The 19,877-nt window shown below is 37.2% G+C and overlaps 1 protein-coding gene across 32 annotated transcripts in view; it reads right to left on the minus strand.

Moving 5' to 3' along the window:
• Positions 1-19,877, minus strand: part of TTN (titin) — a 239,931-nt gene that overhangs the window by 106,483 nt on the left and 113,571 nt on the right. For 22 of the 32 annotated variants that reach the window (XM_088058544.1, XM_088058541.1, XM_088058539.1 and 19 more), the window contains 12 exons: positions 19,563-19,646; positions 19,286-19,366; positions 18,289-18,369; positions 17,711-17,791; positions 17,398-17,508; positions 15,890-15,970; positions 14,399-14,482; positions 13,919-14,041; positions 7,243-7,368; positions 2,105-2,203; positions 1,513-1,587; positions 508-588 (listed from right to left, as the gene is read on the minus strand). In XM_088058544.1, coding sequence (XP_087914670.1) covers positions 508-588; positions 1,513-1,587; positions 2,105-2,203; positions 7,243-7,368; positions 13,919-14,041; positions 14,399-14,482; positions 15,890-15,970; positions 17,398-17,508; positions 17,711-17,791; positions 18,289-18,369; positions 19,286-19,366; positions 19,563-19,646 — 1,107 coding nt within the window. Of the gene's footprint in view, positions 1-507; positions 589-1,512; positions 1,588-2,104; positions 2,204-2,682; positions 2,767-3,359; positions 3,444-3,690; positions 3,790-4,010; positions 4,212-4,384; positions 4,499-4,757; positions 4,842-5,879; positions 5,964-6,902; positions 6,987-7,242; positions 7,369-7,712; positions 7,827-8,085; positions 8,170-9,455; positions 9,540-10,947; positions 11,032-11,461; positions 13,148-13,918; positions 14,042-14,398; positions 14,483-15,889; positions 15,971-17,397; positions 17,509-17,710; positions 17,792-18,288; positions 18,370-19,285; positions 19,367-19,562; positions 19,647-19,877 lie in introns of all 32 variants that reach the window. The other 10 variants (XM_088058557.1, XM_088058556.1, XM_088058555.1 and 7 more) reach the window with 3 other exon arrangements.

The following is a 19,877-nucleotide window of genomic DNA, read 5'->3' on the forward strand; positions in this document are numbered from 1 at the left end:
TTTCTAAAGTTCGAAGGTACAAGGCATGAATCATCCCTCTATGGTATTTCAAAGAGAATTGGAATTAGTGCTTCATTCTTCTAAGGAATAGTTGAGCACAAAATGATTCAGAATGCCCCAGACTTTGTGGGAAATGGGACTGATGTGCAATAGCACTGTGGGGTTCTGTGATCTGCGTGGTACTTCTAAGAAAGCCATAAAAGAGAATACATAGACTACACACATAACTTTAATAACATTTACACTGTGGGCAGTGGAAGACTCTCAAAGGACTAGCGGGAGATAGGGAACTAGATTTTCATTGTTTTGCTCTGTTTTCACTACAGATCCTTTGCATCATTTCAGGCTACACCTCTTCCCTCCCTCCTTCCCTCTTCCTAAGAGACATTAGATAGTATTTGATCATGTAATATTCCATACCAGACAAGTTAAACAATTTTACTTTGGGGAATATGCTGATCAGTGTTAAAATGCTGGGATTTTAAAAACAGAGCCAAGTTACTATACCTCTTTTCAAAACAACTTCTTCTTTTGGTGGAGGAGTAGGCTCAGGAATTACTTTGCGAGGTTTCTTTACAAGTCCAGGCACTTAAAAGAGTATTATTCCAGATTTTATTATAGATTCATAACAGCAGTAAGAGTTAACCAACAACTAGCATGTCCAAACAAGCACACAAATCAAAGACTAGTTCACAACTGAATATTAAAATCAAAGGTAAAACTGTTGCTATTGAAGCCAATAGTTGTAATATATTTTCTACATAATTTGCATTCAGCTGTCATCTAAGCTTATGTATAAGGTTTTCATACAAACAAACAGAAGAGAAGTATGGTTTGAGAAAACAATAAAGATTATGTATTCAAGAAGAATCATCATCATAACATTTTATTTCCTTGTCCTCTTTCACTACAGACTTATGTTACATATCTATTCATATGAGCTGTCTGTCTGTGATATTCATAAGGAACAATTTTAATCTCTAAACTTGGAACAGCATTAAGAAGGAATGTCCACTGCTTCGCTGCTTAATTTATCTTAAACTCCAGTAAATATGAATAATATAAAGGAATACCTGTTAAGTGGCCTGCTCAATACATTATTTATTCCCATCTCTAGAAAGTGTCCTCTCACAAAACTAAATTACATTTCAGAAAAATAATAAACTAAGTATGTTGAAAAAATGGTGTATACGCTTAAAGAGTGGTTTTTTTTTCATTTCTAGCTAAGCAGAAAACAAAACTGAGCACCTAAACAAGTGATAAAACTCATAAAAACCCTCTCACTCCTCTATGTTTCTGCCCCTTATATCTCACAGATCGCATGATGGGAGACTAAAGTGGACATAAATATAACACAAACGTATATGCTGAAGATTGGGATGCATGTTGGCATAATCGAACAAAGACAGTATTTTAATATATTTGAGCAAATTATACAAGAAGATAATGAGAACTACAACTTTAGGCTCATGAGAGGTTTATTTTAAGCTGATTCTTGTATTAGCTAGGTACCTTTAGCAGGTGGGGGTTCCAGTTTCGGAGGCTCACCGGGTTTTGCAGCCACAACTTTCTTCCTTGCCTCAGGAGCTTTAAAGGAAATAATTTTAGTTTTACAACACAAACTAGACTCCAACAAGAAAGGAATTTTCCAAAAAAACCAATCACCTCATTAATAGTACTGATATAAAAGAAGGACAAAAGCTGCAAACAACTGTTTAGAAAAAGTCAGATGGTTGGTAGGAAGCACAATGGTTCTGAAACCTGTGTTCATATGATGCCAGCAAAATATTGCTGGGGATTCTTTTCATTTGTAAGAATATGTTAAAGAGAGAAGAATTATGTTAAGGATAGAAGAATGTGTTAACTTAATTAAAATTGTTTTAATATTTTTTTTCCTGTAACTATTGAAAAGAACCCAAGTAAACGCTGATAAAAAATCATGATGGACTGAGCATTAGTGAGGAGCACCATTAAAGTATAGCATATTAGAAAAGAAATAAAAAAGACACAAAATTATACTCTAAAAGCATGCTTTTCAAGGTTCATCAGCATAGTTTTAAAAGACTGAGTTTCTAACATTATTTATGGCTTCAGACGATTATACCTTTAAGTAGATCTTTTGCCAGTTTAATATCTTCTTTTGGAGCAGGTGGTGGTGGTGCTGGTTTTCGCTTTTCAGGGATCTTCTTTTCAGGTTGCGGCACTTTAAATAACATTAAGTAGATTTAGAATAAATTTCCTACAATGGCAGTTATGTGAAGAGTAATGTACAACCCTAAAGACCACCATTTTCCATTTCCATTGAAGCCAGTGAAAAATGTCATTGAATGAAATGGGAGCATGAAAGAGCCTTAAGTTATTGCTTCATAGCATGCAAATACCCAAGCTGACTTTAAAAAGCATGTTAATACCATGAGAGCAAAAGTAGAAAACCAAATGAAGGGAAGACTCTTGTCAGAAACAAAATGAAAGCATTCTAAATAATCTTCAGGTACTTAGAATTAAGTGATCAGAAACGATTTCCAGAACACAACAACGGAAGAATCACAGAAAGACCTACAACATAGAGGTGACCTACAACACTCAGGCACATGGGTGAAAAATGAGAGAGCAAGAAGAATCTGCACATGATGATAATGAAAGAAAGGTGTGTGGCAGCCTGTAGGGAAGTACTTTGTATACCTTCAACTGGCAAAGCTTCTTCAACTTCTACAACTGGAATTTCCTCTGCTTCTTCGGGCTCAATCTCCTTTATGATTTCAAATTCTTTAAAGAATATTGACAACCGGTGTAAGTTTTCAATTATAAGATTGTTTCATGTGAACAATTATACAGATATAAATAAAGCAAATCTACTTCAACAGACACAGACAAATACACATTAGGATAAGTAATCACTTAGTAACTGTTACCTTTGCGGTTAACACAAGATTTGGAAAACTACTTTCTTTCTAAGCATGAGTAAGAATTGTGTGGAGGACAGAATTTTTTATGTATTCAATATAAACAGAACAATAAGCTTGGGGATGACTCACTGTAACAGGAAAGGACAAAATGTCAATGCTCTCAATTAATTTAGGATTATAACAACAACATAAATACTAACTTCTGAGAAACTCCAATTTAGTGGGAATTTAATATTATCTTAAAAAGAGACATATCCTGTGCAGGAGCATGTATTTTCCAAATATGAAGATATGCTAACAGATACAAAAAATGACTAGTATAATCTAAAATATGAAGCGAAAAACTTACAAACTTCACAATGGGAGAAAAAGGAAAATGTCTACTTTAAAGCTTATACTTCGAAGAACAGGACAAAGGATTGTTCTTAGAGTAAAATCTATGGTGGCACAAACCTTCACTTGGTAGTGATTCAGGTATTTTAGGAATGGCAATAGGTACTTTCTCCTCAGAGACAGGTTTCTTGGGTACCTCAGACACTTCAAAAAAATATTAAGTTTTTTTATTTTTTGCATATATAAATGTACATACAAAACATAAAAAGACAAAGACATCTGGCACACACAAAATCACAGTAACAGAGGCCCTAATCATGAAAGGCTGTGCTCCAGTCTTTCTCGTTAGGCTACATTCAAATGACAAATTTTATAGACTCACTTATGAACAAAGAAAAGAAGGAATACAGAAAACATTTCTTCTCAGGAGATGCCTCCTGGCAATATGTACCTTTGGTTGGACGAGGCTCTGGCTTTTCTAATCGTGACTTTGTAGGTGTTGTAAGAGACACTTTCTCTTCTAGGACAGTTCTCTCTTGCACTTCAGTTTCTTTAAAGATATTAGTAAATTTTTATTTTGTGAATATTAAGACACATATATACACATAATAGTGAAAAGTGCAACAACTAAGAAGAGGAGGGCGTACTAAACATGAAGAATAACAAATTTATGCAGCAGATTATTCATCTGGCAATGAATACATCAGTGAAAAAGGGGAAAGGTATTCAGAGAATAAAGATAAGGAGATGCTCAGTCACTGATGTATGTACCTTTAACTGAAGGAATTTTAGGTTTTCTAAGGACAGGCACAGGTTCTGGTACTTTTGGAACAGCAACAGGCTCTGGTTTCTTGGGTACAGCCACAGGTTTCTTTGGCACAGCCACAGGTTTCTTTGGCACAGCCACAGGCTTTTGAGGAATGACCATTGGCACCTCCTCTTCTGCCTCTTCCTCCTCAATCCCCTCAGGCACTTTAAAGATATTAGATCCATTTACTTGACTGAGCTAAGCCTCATACACATAGAGATTCAAATGACAAAATGCTGCTCTCACCCCTCCCCACAGAGTGCAGAGGGACAAAGAGCACTGAGCACTGCAGCAGTGTGGAGCACATGGCAGGCTCTTTCAGAACACCACCCTATACCTTCAGCTGGAGAGACTTCTGGCTCTCCAGGCTCAGCAACTGCTGCTTCCACCTCTTCTGCTGCTTCCACCTCCTCTTCCTCTTCCAGGACCTCAGCCTCAGGCATCTCAGGCACTTCAAAGATATTAGTGCATTTCATTTTACATGGCTAAGAAGACACGGCAAGCAGGGACAACAACCAGGGTGACACAGACACAGAACATCACAGCAGCCAGCTCCAACCCTCACACACCACACAGCGCCCTTGTCCCTGCACACACAGCCTTGACAGTCCCAGTCAGGGACACACAGACAGGACAGGAGAGGGTAGGACAAGGCTTAGGAGAAGAAGATTCAGTATGTTCTTTGTTAAGTTCTCCAAGAAGACAGGTACCTCTGGGTGCTGGAAGCTCTGGTGCTTTGGCAGTGGGCACAGGTAGTTTTTCCTCACGAGCAGCCTTCCGGGGCACCTCGGGTGCTTCAAAGATATTAGTAGCAGTCAGTTTTGTACACACAACAGGAGGATGCACAGTGAAACACAGACTGGAGATGCACTCTGAACAAAACCAAAGTGGGCTCCCAGCATCAAGCCATGACTCTGTCTCTCACTGGCTCCCACACACAAACCCCCACAGGGCACAGGCACAGAGCAGTGATGCCAGGTAGCTTCTGACAGAGAACTGCTGGCTGTGCATGGGCTTGAGGTTGAGGTGTGGGTTAGGGTTACTCAGCAGCCTTTCCTCCCTTGGGGGAGAGCTTTTCATTCTCAGCCCTGCTGGGATCTGTCTTTCTCTGGGAGCAACCTCAGCCCACGTTTTTACCTGTTATCATTCCTCATGAACCTGCTGGTGCTTTATGACCAGCAGTTTGGGTAGTGACAGGATGAGGGCACAGGTTTTCTCATTTTTCATCCTTTTGTATATACATTTTTTGCTTATGCTTTTCTCTTCTTTTTTTTTTTTACTTATTTTCCTATCCTAAGTACCTGTCCTCAATTTCCATTTCACTGTGGCAATTTCCATAGCCTGTACAGTGCAATGGATTTTATAATGATTCTTTTTAATTATAAACCCTAGAAGTGTCAGCAATTTCTTTAAAACTTTCTATACAGTCACTTCTTACTGCACTTGTGCATTGCTGAGTAAAAGCTGGATTTTCATTTCAGAAGGTTTATGTCTATTGTATACACTACCTGAGTCTGCCAAAAGAGTCATGCAGACTCTTTTCTATTTAAGATAACAAATTTGGGCAGCCATATGAAAAACTTATGATTAATTGCTAAACTACAACGTTTTAGTATCTACTGATTCAGAATAAGACACCAATACAGTAAAAAAAAAAATATATATTTTGAGCTGTTTCTACAAAATACTGCATTTTCAAACTCCTGATACACAGCACAGAATGCAGAAATTTCAGGAAATCACAAATGTACAGAACAACAACAGACATCAGAAATAACATGTAAGACAACAAGGACAGTCTCATTTGGACTGACGCACAAAGCGACAGGTACCTCGAACTGCTGCCAGTTCTGGCTTTTTGGGCACAGCTACAGGTGTAGGCTCTTCCAGAACACCTTTCTTGGGCACCTTGGGAACTTCAAAGATATTAGTGCATTTTAGTTCTGTGGGCACTGCAGATGTCCAGGTAACAAGAAGAGAACCAGAAGTAAATGCACGCAGACTTTTTTGGGACAGTGCTGTGGTTACATTCGGTCACCAGTGGAATGACCAGGGTGTCCAACACATCACACAGGAGATGGGAACTCTGTGTGTGGTCTCTGTTTCTTGGTCAGGGTGGGAATGTAGAAAATATATCTGGCTTCTTAGCAACAGATGATCAGAGATTCATTTGTGGAATCCTAGTGCATTTGCGTATCAGTCAATACAATTCACAACTATTTTGTCATTGTAACATTTGTTTGTTAGGAAATAGCATTTGATTTATCATCACCATCTTTTTTTTTTTTTTTCTTTCTATCAATTAATTCCACTCTTTACACCTCCTCTTAACTTTCTACGTTCCACAGTTCCTTTCACTTAAATTCTACTTTAGAAATATATATAGTTCTTATACTTCTGTCTCCTGTTATTGGATCTATTAATGTATTAATAAGATAATCACTAGATTTATCCAGTCTTTTGCTAGCAAAAATTCCTCATGTACATTGGCATTACCTTACTTCTAAAGAGGTAGAGAACTTATTCTGTTGCTCTCATGTGTCAGAAGTCTTGTGGATGCAATGTTTTGTTCTTTAAACTTAAAGAGTTATTTTCAGGCTCTTCTTCAGAAAAACATGTATTCTGTTTAAACTAAAGAGTCAGTAAGTTTTAATTCTTAAACTTTACTAAAAGTTCAGCAAGATATTTTTCAAGGAATTAAATCTGATTCTTCTGCCATGTTTTTGACACCCCACATTGCACTTCATATTTCTTAGGCACCTATCCTCGATAGGTCACCATAAAAAAATTACTAAAACTGAAGTCCAGAAGAGCATAATTTTTTTTCTAATGATGATACTAATAGTGACCTGTACCTTTGGCTGGTGGTGGTTCTGGTTGTTTTGGTACTGCAACAGGCATCTTTTCTTGTGGGACAGCTTTCTTGGGCACCTTCAGCACTTTAAAGATATTATTTCATCTTAATTTCACAGTTAAATTAGTAGGAGAGATCATAACACTCAATCAAAGAGTTTAGATATTTCTAAGCACTGTAATGTTCCTCTAGTGGCTGGTTGGTTAGCCATGCACAAAGATAGGTACAGCAGAGATTATGAGTCGAGGACAAACAACAAATCTTACAAAAAAGAAGGGATAAAAACTGAAAATATTAATAAATAAAATAAAACAAAAAGCACCTCTCTTCAGAAGATATACCTTTAGCTTGTGGAGGTTCTGGTTTCTTTGGCACAGCGATAGGTTTCTTGGGCACAGCCACAGGCTTTGGTGGAACGACCTCTGGCACCTCTTCTTCTGCCTCTTCTGCCTCAATTACCTCAGGCACTTGAAAGAAATTAGATCCCTTTACTTGACTGAGCTTAAGGTCAGCAAACAGGCAAAGCAAGAAAGGAGGAAAGTAAACACTTGAGAGAATATCAGTGTGTTCTGTTCAGCCAATCACTCCTGCTTAAGGTGGGCTCGCTACAAAGAGACCAATTATGGGCTGATTGAGAGGGGGTTTCCAAAAAACCCCACCCTCTCTTGGAGAGAGTGTGCAGGCACACAGAGATACAGAATGACAAAATGCTGCTCTCACCCCTCCATACAGAGTGCAGAGGGACAAAGAGCACTGAGCACTGCAGCAGTGTGGAGCACATGGCAGGCTCTTTCAGAACACCACCCTATACCTTCAGCTGGAGAGACTTCTGGCTCTCCAGGCTCAGCAACTGCTGCTTCCACCTCTTCTGCTGCTTCCACCTCCTCTCCCTCTTCCAGGACCTCAGCCTCAGGCATCTCAGGCACTTCAAAGATATTAGTGCATTTCATTTTACATGGCTAAGAAGACACGGCAAGCAGGGACAACAACCAGGGTGACACAGACACAGAACATCACAGCAGCCAGCTCCAACCCTCACACACCACACAGCGCCCTTGTCCCTGCACACACAGCCTTGACAGTCCCAGTCAGGGACACACAGACAGGACAGGAGAGGGTAGGACAAGGCTTAGGAGAAGAAGATTCAGTATGTTCTTTGTTAAGTTCTCCAAGAAGACAGGTACCTCTGGGTGCTGGAAGCTCTGGTACTTTGGCAGTGGGCACAGGTAGTTTTTCCTCACGAGCAGCCTTCCGGGGCACCTCGGGTGCTTCAAAGATATTAGTAGCAGTCAGTTTTGTACACACAACAGGAGGATGCACAGTGAAACACAGACTGGAGATGCACTCTGAACAAAACCAAAGTGGGCTCCCAGCATCAAGCCATGACTCTGTCTCTCACTGGCTCCCACACACAAACCCCCACAGGGCACAGGCACAGAGCAGTGATGCCAGGTAGCTTCTGACAGAGAACTGCTGGCTGTGCATGGGCTTGAGGTTGAGGTGTGGGTTAGGGTTACTCAGCAGCCTTTCCTCCCTTGGGGGAGAGCTTTTCATTCTCAGCCCTGCTGGGATCTGTCTTTCTCTGGGAGCAACCTCAGCCCACGTTTTTACCTGTTATCATTCCTCATGAACCTGCTGGTGCTTTATGGCCAGCAGTTTGGGTAGTGACAGGGTGGGGAGCAGAAATCACATCATTATTACTTTATTATTATTTCTACTCTCTTGTATTTCTCTTCTATTTTTTTTTTCCAGTGTATGTGGTAGCTTTTGAGTTAGGTTTCAGTGCTTCTATAATCCTGTATTTAGACATTGCATTTGGTGAGAGTAAGAGTGAACAGCAAGCGTGATCCTGAATTGTGATGCACAAATAGAGAAAACCAGTGGTCTTGTATGCAATAATTATGTGCAATGCAATTATGGATTTGAGGAACCAAATTTCTTGTGTCCCCATGTGGTTATGGTCAGAAGAGATTTATGTCAGACCGTCCTGATCAATCACACATTTGATTAAGTAATGTATTAATAAAAGGTTAGGAGTATTTGTTATTTGGGCTCTAGGTCTGTATACCTAAGTCTTAAAATACTGTTGTCTGTCTAGATATGTTCATCTTTTCACTTTGGGCCTTCTTTTCCCACAGTAACTTCAGTTCCTTCACAGTCCATTAAACCTGGCTTTCCTGCTTATTTTCACTGAAGTGATCAGGTTTTTTGGTTGGTTTCTTTTTCCTGATTTTAATATTGCTGTATCTTGACCGTGTCTGGTAGTTACCACCACAAAATAGGACAGGCTTGCCAGTTCATACTGGTTAAACAAAAACACTTTTGCTAAAAAAAAGTTATATTACTTGAGATTCTTGGAAAAATTCTAACAACAGAAGTTTACATTAAAAAGCCTAATTAGAAAACTCTTTCCCATTCTAATAGTAGAATTTCTACACAGTACAGGATGCAGAAATTTCAGGAAATCACTAACAGAACAACAACAGACATCAGAAATAACATGTAAGACAACAAGGACAGTCTCATTTGGACTGACGCACAAAGCGACAGGTACCTCGAACTGCTGCCGGTTCTGGCTTTTTGGGCACAGCTACAGGTGTAGGCTCTTCCAGAACACCTTTCTTGGGCACCTTGGGAACTTCAAAGATATTAGTGCATTTTAGTTCTGTGGGCACTGCAGATGTCCAGGTAACAAGAAGAGAACCAGAAGTAAATGCACGCAGACTTTTTTGGGACAGTGCTGTGGTTACATTCGGTCACCAGTGGAATGACCAGGGTGTCCAACACATCACACAGGAGATGGGAACTCTGTGTGTGGTCTCTGTTTCTTGGTCAGGGTGGGAATGTAGAAAATATATCTGGCTTCTTAGCAACAGATGATCAGAGATTCATTTGTGGAATCCTAGTGCATTTGTGTACCAGCCATGTTTCATAAATGTCTGTGTTTTGTGCTGGCTTAGGCAGTCATTGTCAACTTTTTACTTGCCACTTTACTATTACTATTTTCATCCTTCAGGTTAACTTCAACTTTCTTTTTCTGTCTGCATGTTTCCTCCCTTCTTTAACTTCTCATCTTTTCCCCCTGTCATCTCCTGGCTTTTATTCTTATCACTAGATGTTGCTTATAACTGTTTCCTTTTATATTAATTTCAATTATTTAAATAATTATCACTTTGAGGTGGTACTTCACTTGAGGGAATGTCATTGTATTTCAGATGAAGAGAATCTGATGTCAGAGGAAATGTTTTCTCTGGCCAGAGCTTGGTAGTTCTAAAGGAAATGAAATGATGCATCACTGCATCAATGTAGAGTGTCTTCATTTTAGTGTGCCTTTAGTAATTTTTTTGTATTTGAATTACAAATGCCTTTTTAAAGGCTCACTATATTATATGCTCACAGTTGCTTTACAGCTCCTTAATGCTATTTATACAAAGTGACAACTTTGCAAATCCTGTAGTCAAAAGTGCTTATGTATGACCAAAATACAGAAAAAAAATAAGAGCAGTTTAAATAAAATATTCTGCTCTGTTATACAGATACATAGAGATATTTGTGATTCTTTTGCTCTGTGTACTGAAACTGCTACTCTCTGCTGATACAGAGTAGTCAAACAGAATAGTTCCTATTTTGTCTTTCCTCATGGAATCATCTAGGTTGAAAAAGATTTTAGGATTATCAAATCTAACAGTAAATATAACACTGCCCAGTCCCACTAAACCATGTATGAAGCCATACCTACTAATAATGTGAACAACCGTTTATGAACTCCTTCCCTTGTATGGATAAGATTTTGGCTGGTTTTTGGTAGACAGGAGTTTATCATATCTGCTTGATATGACATAAACCCAGTATAACAAGAGTTTAGGTGGTTTAAGCTGTGGAAACATTTCAGACCCCTGCACAGCAATTCATATTTGGCATATCTCTCCCACATTTTTGATATCAAAGTATGCAGGGAAAAATAAATTTAAACTGAGATTCATTTAAAATAACCCTAAAAAACAAACAACACCCTTTCTTATGATGATAATAGTGGTGACATGTACCTTTAGGAAGTGAAGCTTCTGGTTTTTTAGATAGAGCAGGGGGAACTTTCTTCTCTGGAACAGTCCTCTCAGCCATCTCAGGCACTTCAAAGATATTAGTACATTTCATTTTACAGTTACAATAAAACTCAGTATTAAATACAGAGACTGAAACATAGAGGACAACGGACACATTTTGAAGTAACAATTTAGCACACACTCACACTCAGTGTGATTTGTTTAGCAAGCATCATTTAAAACAGATCAAAAATGACAGAACAAAAGAGGTTAAAGTAATGCTTAAAAGAAGATTCAGTGTGGTTGTTATGTGTTCATGATAACACGTTGCTTTGACTGATGCAGGTTTTGATTTTTCAGGAACAGCTAGAGAAATTCTCTTTTCTGGGACAGCTTTTTGGGCATTGCATTTTCTTTGAAGATATTAGTAGCTATTAGTTATTGTATTAAGCTTTAAAATGAGCAGTGAAACAACATACTCAAGGGAAGGAAAAGAGATCCTAGGCACAAGAGATACCTTTAGGTTGTGCAGCTGCTCGCTTTTTAGCAGCAACATGCTCTTCCTTTTCGGCCAGCTTGGCTGGTGGTGGTTCCTCCGGTGCCAAAATGAGCTCTGGTTCTTTGGATGCCGCTTCAGGCTTTGGTTTTCGAAGTGGTGTAGAAGGCTCTAGGCTTTGGGGTGCTAAAACAGTTTCTTGTTCCTCAGACACCATGACAGATTCTGACACAAAAGCCTTTGATTTTCTGGACACTGCAGAAGTCATTGACTTCTGGAAGTCTGCAGCAAAGTCTGTTTCTTCAGCTGCTACAAACTCTGCTTTTTGGGACCGCACAAAATGTTTTGTTTTGGGGGGCACCACAACACGCTTTGATTTTTGAGTTGATTCAACTGTCTCTGACTCCTCAGACACCAGTACGGGCTCATATTCTTCAGGGACCATAAATGGTTCTGGTTTTCTTGATTTCTGGGATTCCAGAACCAGCTTGTGCTCTGGGGGCATCACATATTTTAACTTTTGGGGTGGCACATCAGGCATGGGTTCCTCAGGTACCACAACAAATTCTTGTCTCTCAAGCACTACAACATGTTCAAATTTTTGGGATTCCACAATGGGCTTCTGTTTTGGGGGCATCACACCATATTTGAGTTTTTGGGGTTCTTCATCAGGCATGAGTTCCTCAGATACCACAACAAACTCTGGTTTCTCAAGCACTACAGTATGTGCTACTTTTTGGTATTCCACAACAGGTGTCTGTTCTGGGGGCATCACACCATATTTGAGTTTTTCAGGTTCTACATGAGGAATAGGTTCCTCAGGTGCCACAACAAACTCTTGTTTCTCAAGCACTACAGTATGTGCTACTTTTTGGGATTCCACAATGGGCTTCTGTTTTGGGAGCATCACACCATATTTGAGTTTTTGGGGTTCTACATGAGGAATAGGTTCCTCAGGTGCCACAACAAACTCTTGTTTCTGAAGCACTACAACATGTGCTAGTTTTTGGGATGCCACATCAGGCATGGGTTCCTCAGGTACCACAACAAACTCTGGCTTCTCAGGCACTTCAACACGCTTTGGTTTTTGGGATTCCACAACAGGCTTCTGTTTTGGGGGCATCACGCCATATTTGAGTTTTTGGGGTTCTTCATCAGGCATGGGTTCCTCAGGTACCACAACAAACTCTGGTTTCTCAAGCACTACAGTATGTGCTACTTTTTGGTATTCCACAATGGGCTTCTGTTTTGGGGGCATCACACCATATTTGAGTTTTTGGGGTTCTACATCAGGGATAGGTTCTTCAGGTGCCACAACAAACTCTTGTTTCTCAAGCACTACAACATGTGCTACTTTTTGGGATTCCACAATGGGCTTCTGTTTTGGGGGCATCGCAACATGTTTGAGTTTTTGGGATGCCACATCAGGCTTGGGTTCCTCAGGCTTCTCAGGCATTACAATATGCTCTGTTTTTTGAGATGCTACAATATATTCTGATTTTTGGTATGTCAAAACAGTCTCAGGCTCCTCAGATGTCAGAACATGCTCTAGTTTTTGAACTGCCTTTACAGGCTTTAGTTTTTGGGCCACTTCTGGTTCTTGCAGTTCCACCTCTTGATGCTTTGGTTTTGTGTGTCCTGCAATGGACTTTGGTTCTCGAGAAACTGGAACAGGTACTTTCTTTTCTGGCAAAGTTGTCTTGGTTGCTTTATGTACGTAAAAGATATTAGTTCCAAATTTAACAACTGCACTGACAATCATACCAAAATTAAGCCCAACCATAAAACATAAAAGACAACTGTAATAAAAATATTAAACGCATATCAGGTATCAATCATTTATGCTGGCCTTTTAAATGATGAATGTAAGACTTTGGCTTTTCTCTCTTTTCTCTCAATGGTACATACACACACTCCACCTCACAAAACTCTTGCTCCCATATGAAAGTACACACATGCACTAATAATATAACTTAAGATATAAGTAAAAGCCATGATAATTGTCAACAGAATGGACAGGACAAAAGATATTAATTGTACTGCAGGCATTAAAGTGAAGATTCTTTCAAGAAACAGAGGTGATGGCATCTAGTTTTTCTTGGCGGAGCTTTGTTTTTTTCAATTAAATTGATAACTTCTGCTCTTAGCTACTAGAATGGGTACTTATTTTCTTCTCCTATTATAACTTTTATTAGCTGTGGTGGTTTTCATGAACCCAAGCAGGTAGAACAGCAAGAATATGCAAAAATAGTAGGAAGAACTGAAGTAGAATAATGGTAAGAGTAACATACAAGCAAGTCAGACATCCAAGATTTGGCAGTATTTTTTCAAAAACAACCATATGTGTCTGTTTCACGCATATATGCAGATAAATAGAACAAGCATAATTTAGAACTTCAGGAAACAGAAGGATAATTACAATGTTAAAGAAAAGATGAAAATCATTACTTTTGTTATTTTATTAGTGTTGAGATTTACCTTCCTTTGGTGGGAGTTCTGGTTCTTCAGGTGCAGCCTCTGGTTCTGGGACAACCACAGGTTCTGGTATTTTTTGCACAGGTATTTTCTTTTCTGGAACAACTTTCTTCGGCACCTCAGGTTCTTTAAAGATATTTGTTTGTTTTAATTTCAGGAATTTGAAGAATAGGAATTAAAAAGACAATAATAACTCCAAAGTTAAAAAAAAAAACCTAACAGCATCAGAATAAAGCCCACCCTTATAAACAATTTGGTTGTTTTGTTGTTTTTTTTTTTTTCCCATATTGCTTTACACACACTATTAGTAGCCACTGTTACTGAGAGCTATTCAAAAAAGAAAAGACCACAAAGTCTGTAACACTTATATTATATAAACTATACAAAAAAAGCTGCTAACACAAACGTAGGAAAGATAATATTTAGAGAAACATAAAATTTGCCTAAAATTTGTATGCAGTCTTATTACTATTGAATATATACCTTTGGGTGGTGGAGGTTCTGGTTTTTTAGGAACTTCAATGTGTATTTTTTCTTCTGAAATCACTTTCTTGGGCACCTCAGGAACTTTAAAAAAAAAGCAGTTAATTTTATGTATGTATATCTGCAGTGTTCAGACATTAAGAAAAAGTAAATCTCAGGGGCATCAGAAGCAGGAGTGGTTTTCGATGCAAATACGTAATTTCTCCATTCCCTAGAGAAAATTCTGTTGTCTCACTGAGTTACAGATGCAAAAACCACAACTGAAACAACAAAAATATTTTATAAGACATTAATAGTAGAAGTAAATTACCATGATGTTAAAATGGTACCGTAGACAGTTAAGGGGTTTACTTTCCTTGCATACAATTACTCTTAGTGTCTGGACATTCTGGTTTCTTTGATACTTTAACTGAAACCTCTTATGGGACCAGTTCCTTTTGTACCTTAGACACTTGAAAAATATCAATAACTTTGTGGTATCAGAATTTCATATACAACACTAAAGCATAACAGCAGATCACTCTTAGTGAAAGCACCAACTACAAAGATCTATTTTTTTCACTCAAAATATTTTCTCACTTGACAAACCTTTGACAATAGAAGAAAATGCAAACAGAGGTCTTGAATACTGTCTTCTATATTGTTAAAACAAGAAAAGAATATTTTTCTTTTGGGTCTGTACTTTAGTCATATTGTCAAGAATCTTTAGCTGGTATAACTTGTGAGGTTTTAAGCACAGCAACTTTGATTTTTTTTGTTCTGCATATACTTCCTTGGGTCCTTCAGGCCCTTTAGGAAAGAGATTATTTTCTGTTCTTATACGGAGTTTTACAGTTATTTTCAAAACTTTTCAGCAGAAATTGCCAAGGTTCTTAATAAAACCTCTGTTTTGACTTGTTTATTGTTTTAAGGTTATTTTATGTCCCTGTAAAGTCTCAGGGAGCACCTCAGAGCCTTCTTGAGTTTCTTCTTCTACATCAGACTATTTTTCCATTTTATTCAAACATCTCCCAAATCTCTATTTGACTGAGACTGACATTGTCCATTTTGTATTCCTTGTCACATTCTTCTATGTGTGATGACTTCTTGTGATCAAATTTTTGTCTATGCAAACTTGTCTACACAAGTTTTTCTTCTATATTAGACATGTCTATCAATCATTCTATGCTCTGTCTTGGGGCTAGGTTTTCATTGTCTGTCAGGACTATTTCACATCACAGAGGCCCTCTTCTCTTAAGATTTCTGCTATTGTTCTCAAGTGTCAATCTCCTTTCTGCTCAGCCACATCAATATTTCTAACACACTGGTACAGATTACAGCTATGATTCAAAAGAGAAGAGTTTTAAACACAGTAACATATGTAGAATTATATGGGCACAGAAAGTAAAAGTAACAGGAAAACACAAACAAGCAATCAGATAACTAATATGCACAATCAAGATAGAAGTTTTTTTCCTCTTCCAAATTTTAGTTTTCTGTAGTGCAACATACCTTTGGCTGGTGGTGGTTCTGGCTTTTTAGGGACAGCAGTGGGAACTTTCTCTTCTGGAATTTTCTTGGGCACCTCTGGAACTTTAAAGAAAACAGCATTCATTTTTTAAAATTAAAGCATTTAAAATATGTACATTGTAAAGAAGAAAGAGTATCACAAGAAGCATATCAGAAAGAAATGAAAGACAAAGATGTCATGCAAAAAGTGTTAAAGACTATTACATATTAATAGGGTTTTGATAAATGAGTTTTTCTATAAACTCTAATGGTCAAGAGAAAAATATCCTCCTCCAAAATATACTATTATTGACATATAAGCTTTAGGTAGTGTTACTCTTGATTTTTTAAGTATAACAATATTTATTGATTTCTTAGGTATCTTGTATGCTTCAAAGATATTAGTGTAGTTTTAAAAATGACAAAAATTAAACATTCAATGCAGAGACATAAGACAAAACACATAAATATATAAGGATGTGACAAAACAAGTAGTTGCATAAGGATGCTTTGACAACTTCTGAGAAGTCTTCATGGTTCTACTCCTCTGGCAAAGAATAAGTTGGAAGTGACTTTGCTTGGGATCTTTTATCATGCAGTTTTAGATTTCCTATTCTCCCCATAAAGATGAAAACAAGCTAAAGAAGTTAAGGCAAAAGTTGAACTTCAATGAAATGCCTTTTAAATGTCAATTAACTTCAATGAAATGCCTCTTAAATGCCACACATAATCATAAGATGATTGGCAGTACTATGTGATAATGACTAGGGTGGGATAAGCTGTGCTGCCATTGGCTTGACAGTTTTGAATGCCACTCAAACTGCTACTTCAGACAGACTTTTAAAATACCTGAATGACTTGTAACAGCTGGTTTCTGTGCAAGTTCTATTTCCATTCAAAACTAAATCAGCTGACCCCTAAGTTTAACATGAGCAATGTGGAGCAGAGGGAGAGGATGTACTTCTTGCTAGAGTATGATCAAATTTCTGAGGCTGTCCCCATGAAGTGAAAACATTCTGAAATCTGATGTCTGAGTGAAAATCCCACTGCATCTTAGCATGGCTAGAGCTTTCCTTATTTCTGTTCCTTTTTATAGCTTCTGATGCAATTTCTGGGTTACTCTTGGATAGAATAAATAGATAAATGCAACCAATTTTTTATGCTTTGACAACTACAGTACAAGGCACAGAAGAAACTTATAGAAAAAGAATGAAAGGATATGCTGACCTATCCTTTAGGCAGCTTCTGACTTTTTAGGCAGAGTTTTTCTTCAGGAATACTTTTTTAGACAATTCAGACACTTGAAAACTATTTACTCATTTTCATTTTGATTTTATGACTTAAACACTACTTGAGAAACAGAAAACAGAAAATAAGACATATACAACATAAACACCACAAATCTGACATGTGGACCATGAAGTATGAAATCAGAAACTATGTAAGAAACAGTAAAAAAGTAAAGATGTTTATCAGGGAAAGACCTCAGTTCTGCCAGGGTCTCAAAGTACCTTTAGATGGTGGAGATTCTGGTCTTTTAGGCACAGGAGTAGGCTCTGGTTTTTTAGGCATAGCAATAGGTACTTTTTCTTCTGGAACAGCTTTCCTAATAGCTGCAGGCACTTTAAAGATATTAGTTCAGTTTAATGAGAGGAAGACATGTCATGAAAAATCTCGTGTTTTTCATATAAGTAAGGTACTGAAGGAATTAATAGAAATATTAATTATGCTGGACAAGGAATAAAATACAAACATGAAAATTTAATTTTCTTGTAGTTCAAGACTTAGCAACTTGTAGGAAAAGATGATGGAGAAGTCATATACCTCTAGGTGCTGGAGCCTCCTCTTTCCTATGAACAGTAGAAATTTCTTCTTCTACATGAATCTCCTCGTAAACTTCATGTACTTGAAAGATATTAGTTTAAACACTTAGAATATCTCCAGAAAACAAGACAACATGTGAGATAAATAACAAATACAATCAAATAGTCAAGCTCCTCTGAAGGTACACAGGTCTATTTTATATCCATGTGCAAAATTAGGATGCTTTCAAATAAGGAATGAAAAACCTCTCATTTTCTACCCTGACCTGACCTCTGCAGTTTGTCTGAAGAAAGGTGTGTGATGTATTCTAAACTGAGCTACTACTTAAAGTGCAGAGATAGGCCCTGTCTAAGTTCTGTCACATTTTCTTTATTTTTTTCCCCTTTGGACAGATCTCAAGTAGTACTTAAAATTAAGAACAACTACTGGTCATATTTTTTTAATTAATTTTTACTGTTGCAAGTAACCAAAGCTGTTAAGTAAACTCTAGTTCATGATAAACAGAATGTTCTCAAAATAATTTATATGTGAAAACATATTTTTTATATCCTTCAAATTGTACATAAAATTTCTTATACCTGTAAAGTGTGAAGGTTCTTCTTTGGGTACAGCAGGAGGTATTTTTTCTTTGTGGACAGCTTTCTTTCGTACTTCAGAAACTTAAAAATATTGGTTTATTTTAGAAATTTGCATTATGAAATAAGTAATACAGTTTTGTAAAATAATTAATTAAACTGACTAGAACAATAGGAAAAATATATGGTATTGAGATGTGAATAAAACTCAACAACTTCACCTTCTGAAGTCTGTTTTTTCTCTAACTCCTAGTACTTATGTTTCTGAATATGCTCTTCTCTGAAAAAGTAGTAAAGGTTTTTTATGTTTGGGCTTTTGTTTGTTTGTTTGTTTGTGGGGTGTTTTTGTGTGTGTGTGTAAGTGTGTGTATAAGGACTTTCGGCACTAAAAAGGGTTTTATTTTTTGAAATTTAAAAACTACCCATAAAAGCAAGTAAGAATACCAAAAAATCCAGTTCAATTAAGTAATTATTAGGCTTCCAATGTGTATAGAGCTCTTCAGTTCTGGAATTGTGTAGCAAAATTATGTTTCTATTAAAAATTTTGTGGCTTTCTATTTTGTCCTGATTTAAAGTTGTACCTTAACCTTAACTTTCTTTAAGCCCTTGATATGACTACAAAGAGTCCTTTTGCAAATAAATTTCTCTTACAACCTTTTATATTTTTTTTTCCAATATATTTTCAGAGAAAGTATTTTGATAAATTGAACATGAGACATGAAGTCAGAAAAATATAAAACTAATCCCTGTCTAATCCCTGAATCTCCTGGATACCAAATTTCTGTGTCTAATTTAGTCTTCCTAAATTTTAAGTTCTTGATGCAGAATGTATCAATCTGTTTAAGCAACTTATAGGAGCTTATAAAAAACAAAAAAATTGAAATGTAAAGTTTTTATAGCATCTGGTTGTGTTGTTTAAGGAGAACAAGCAAGCTGAATTTCTCCCTTGGTATCTCACTTTCATAAGAGGTTAGAGGGAGTTAATTTGGAGGTAATGTACCTTTAGCTGGAGGAGCTTCTTCTGTAGGTACAGCAGCAGGTATTTTCTTAAGTGGGATAGTTTTCTTTGTCACTGCAGACACTTCAAAGATATTACATTTTTAAAAATAACATTATAATACACAAAGTGTAAGTAGCAAAGAAGTAATGACAAACAGCATCTAAGGAAACATTAGAATGAAAACATTAAATAACAGATTAGCACACAGATGGAATGATGAAGATGAGTAATTTGTTGGAATGTGTTGCTTTACAGATTGCTTGAAGAGTTGGTTTACCTTTAGCTGCTGGAGCTTCTGGTTCACTAGGAGTAATAAAAGGCATCTTTTCTTCTATTGGAACTTCTTCATAAACTTCAGGTTCTTTAAAGATATTAGTTTATTTTACATATTTTAATATTAGTTACAAGACAGGAGTAGAAAGACAAAATAAAAACATGCAGAAATGCATATGGACAAAGAGCTGTTTGAACATAAGTTATTTAAATATCTTTCAGTGTGACCATTGACTCACTACTGCTAGAAGTTACCATTCCTATTTAGTAAAATATATGTTTACAGAAATATTTAATTTTATTTTCTAGTTTCTTAGTT

This window comes from Pseudopodoces humilis, chromosome 8 (assembly GCF_049639895.1).
Source record: "Pseudopodoces humilis isolate 2021_Gansu_Grassland_sample_001 chromosome 8, ASM4963989v1, whole genome shotgun sequence".
NCBI lineage: Eukaryota > Metazoa > Chordata > Aves > Passeriformes > Paridae > Pseudopodoces > Pseudopodoces humilis.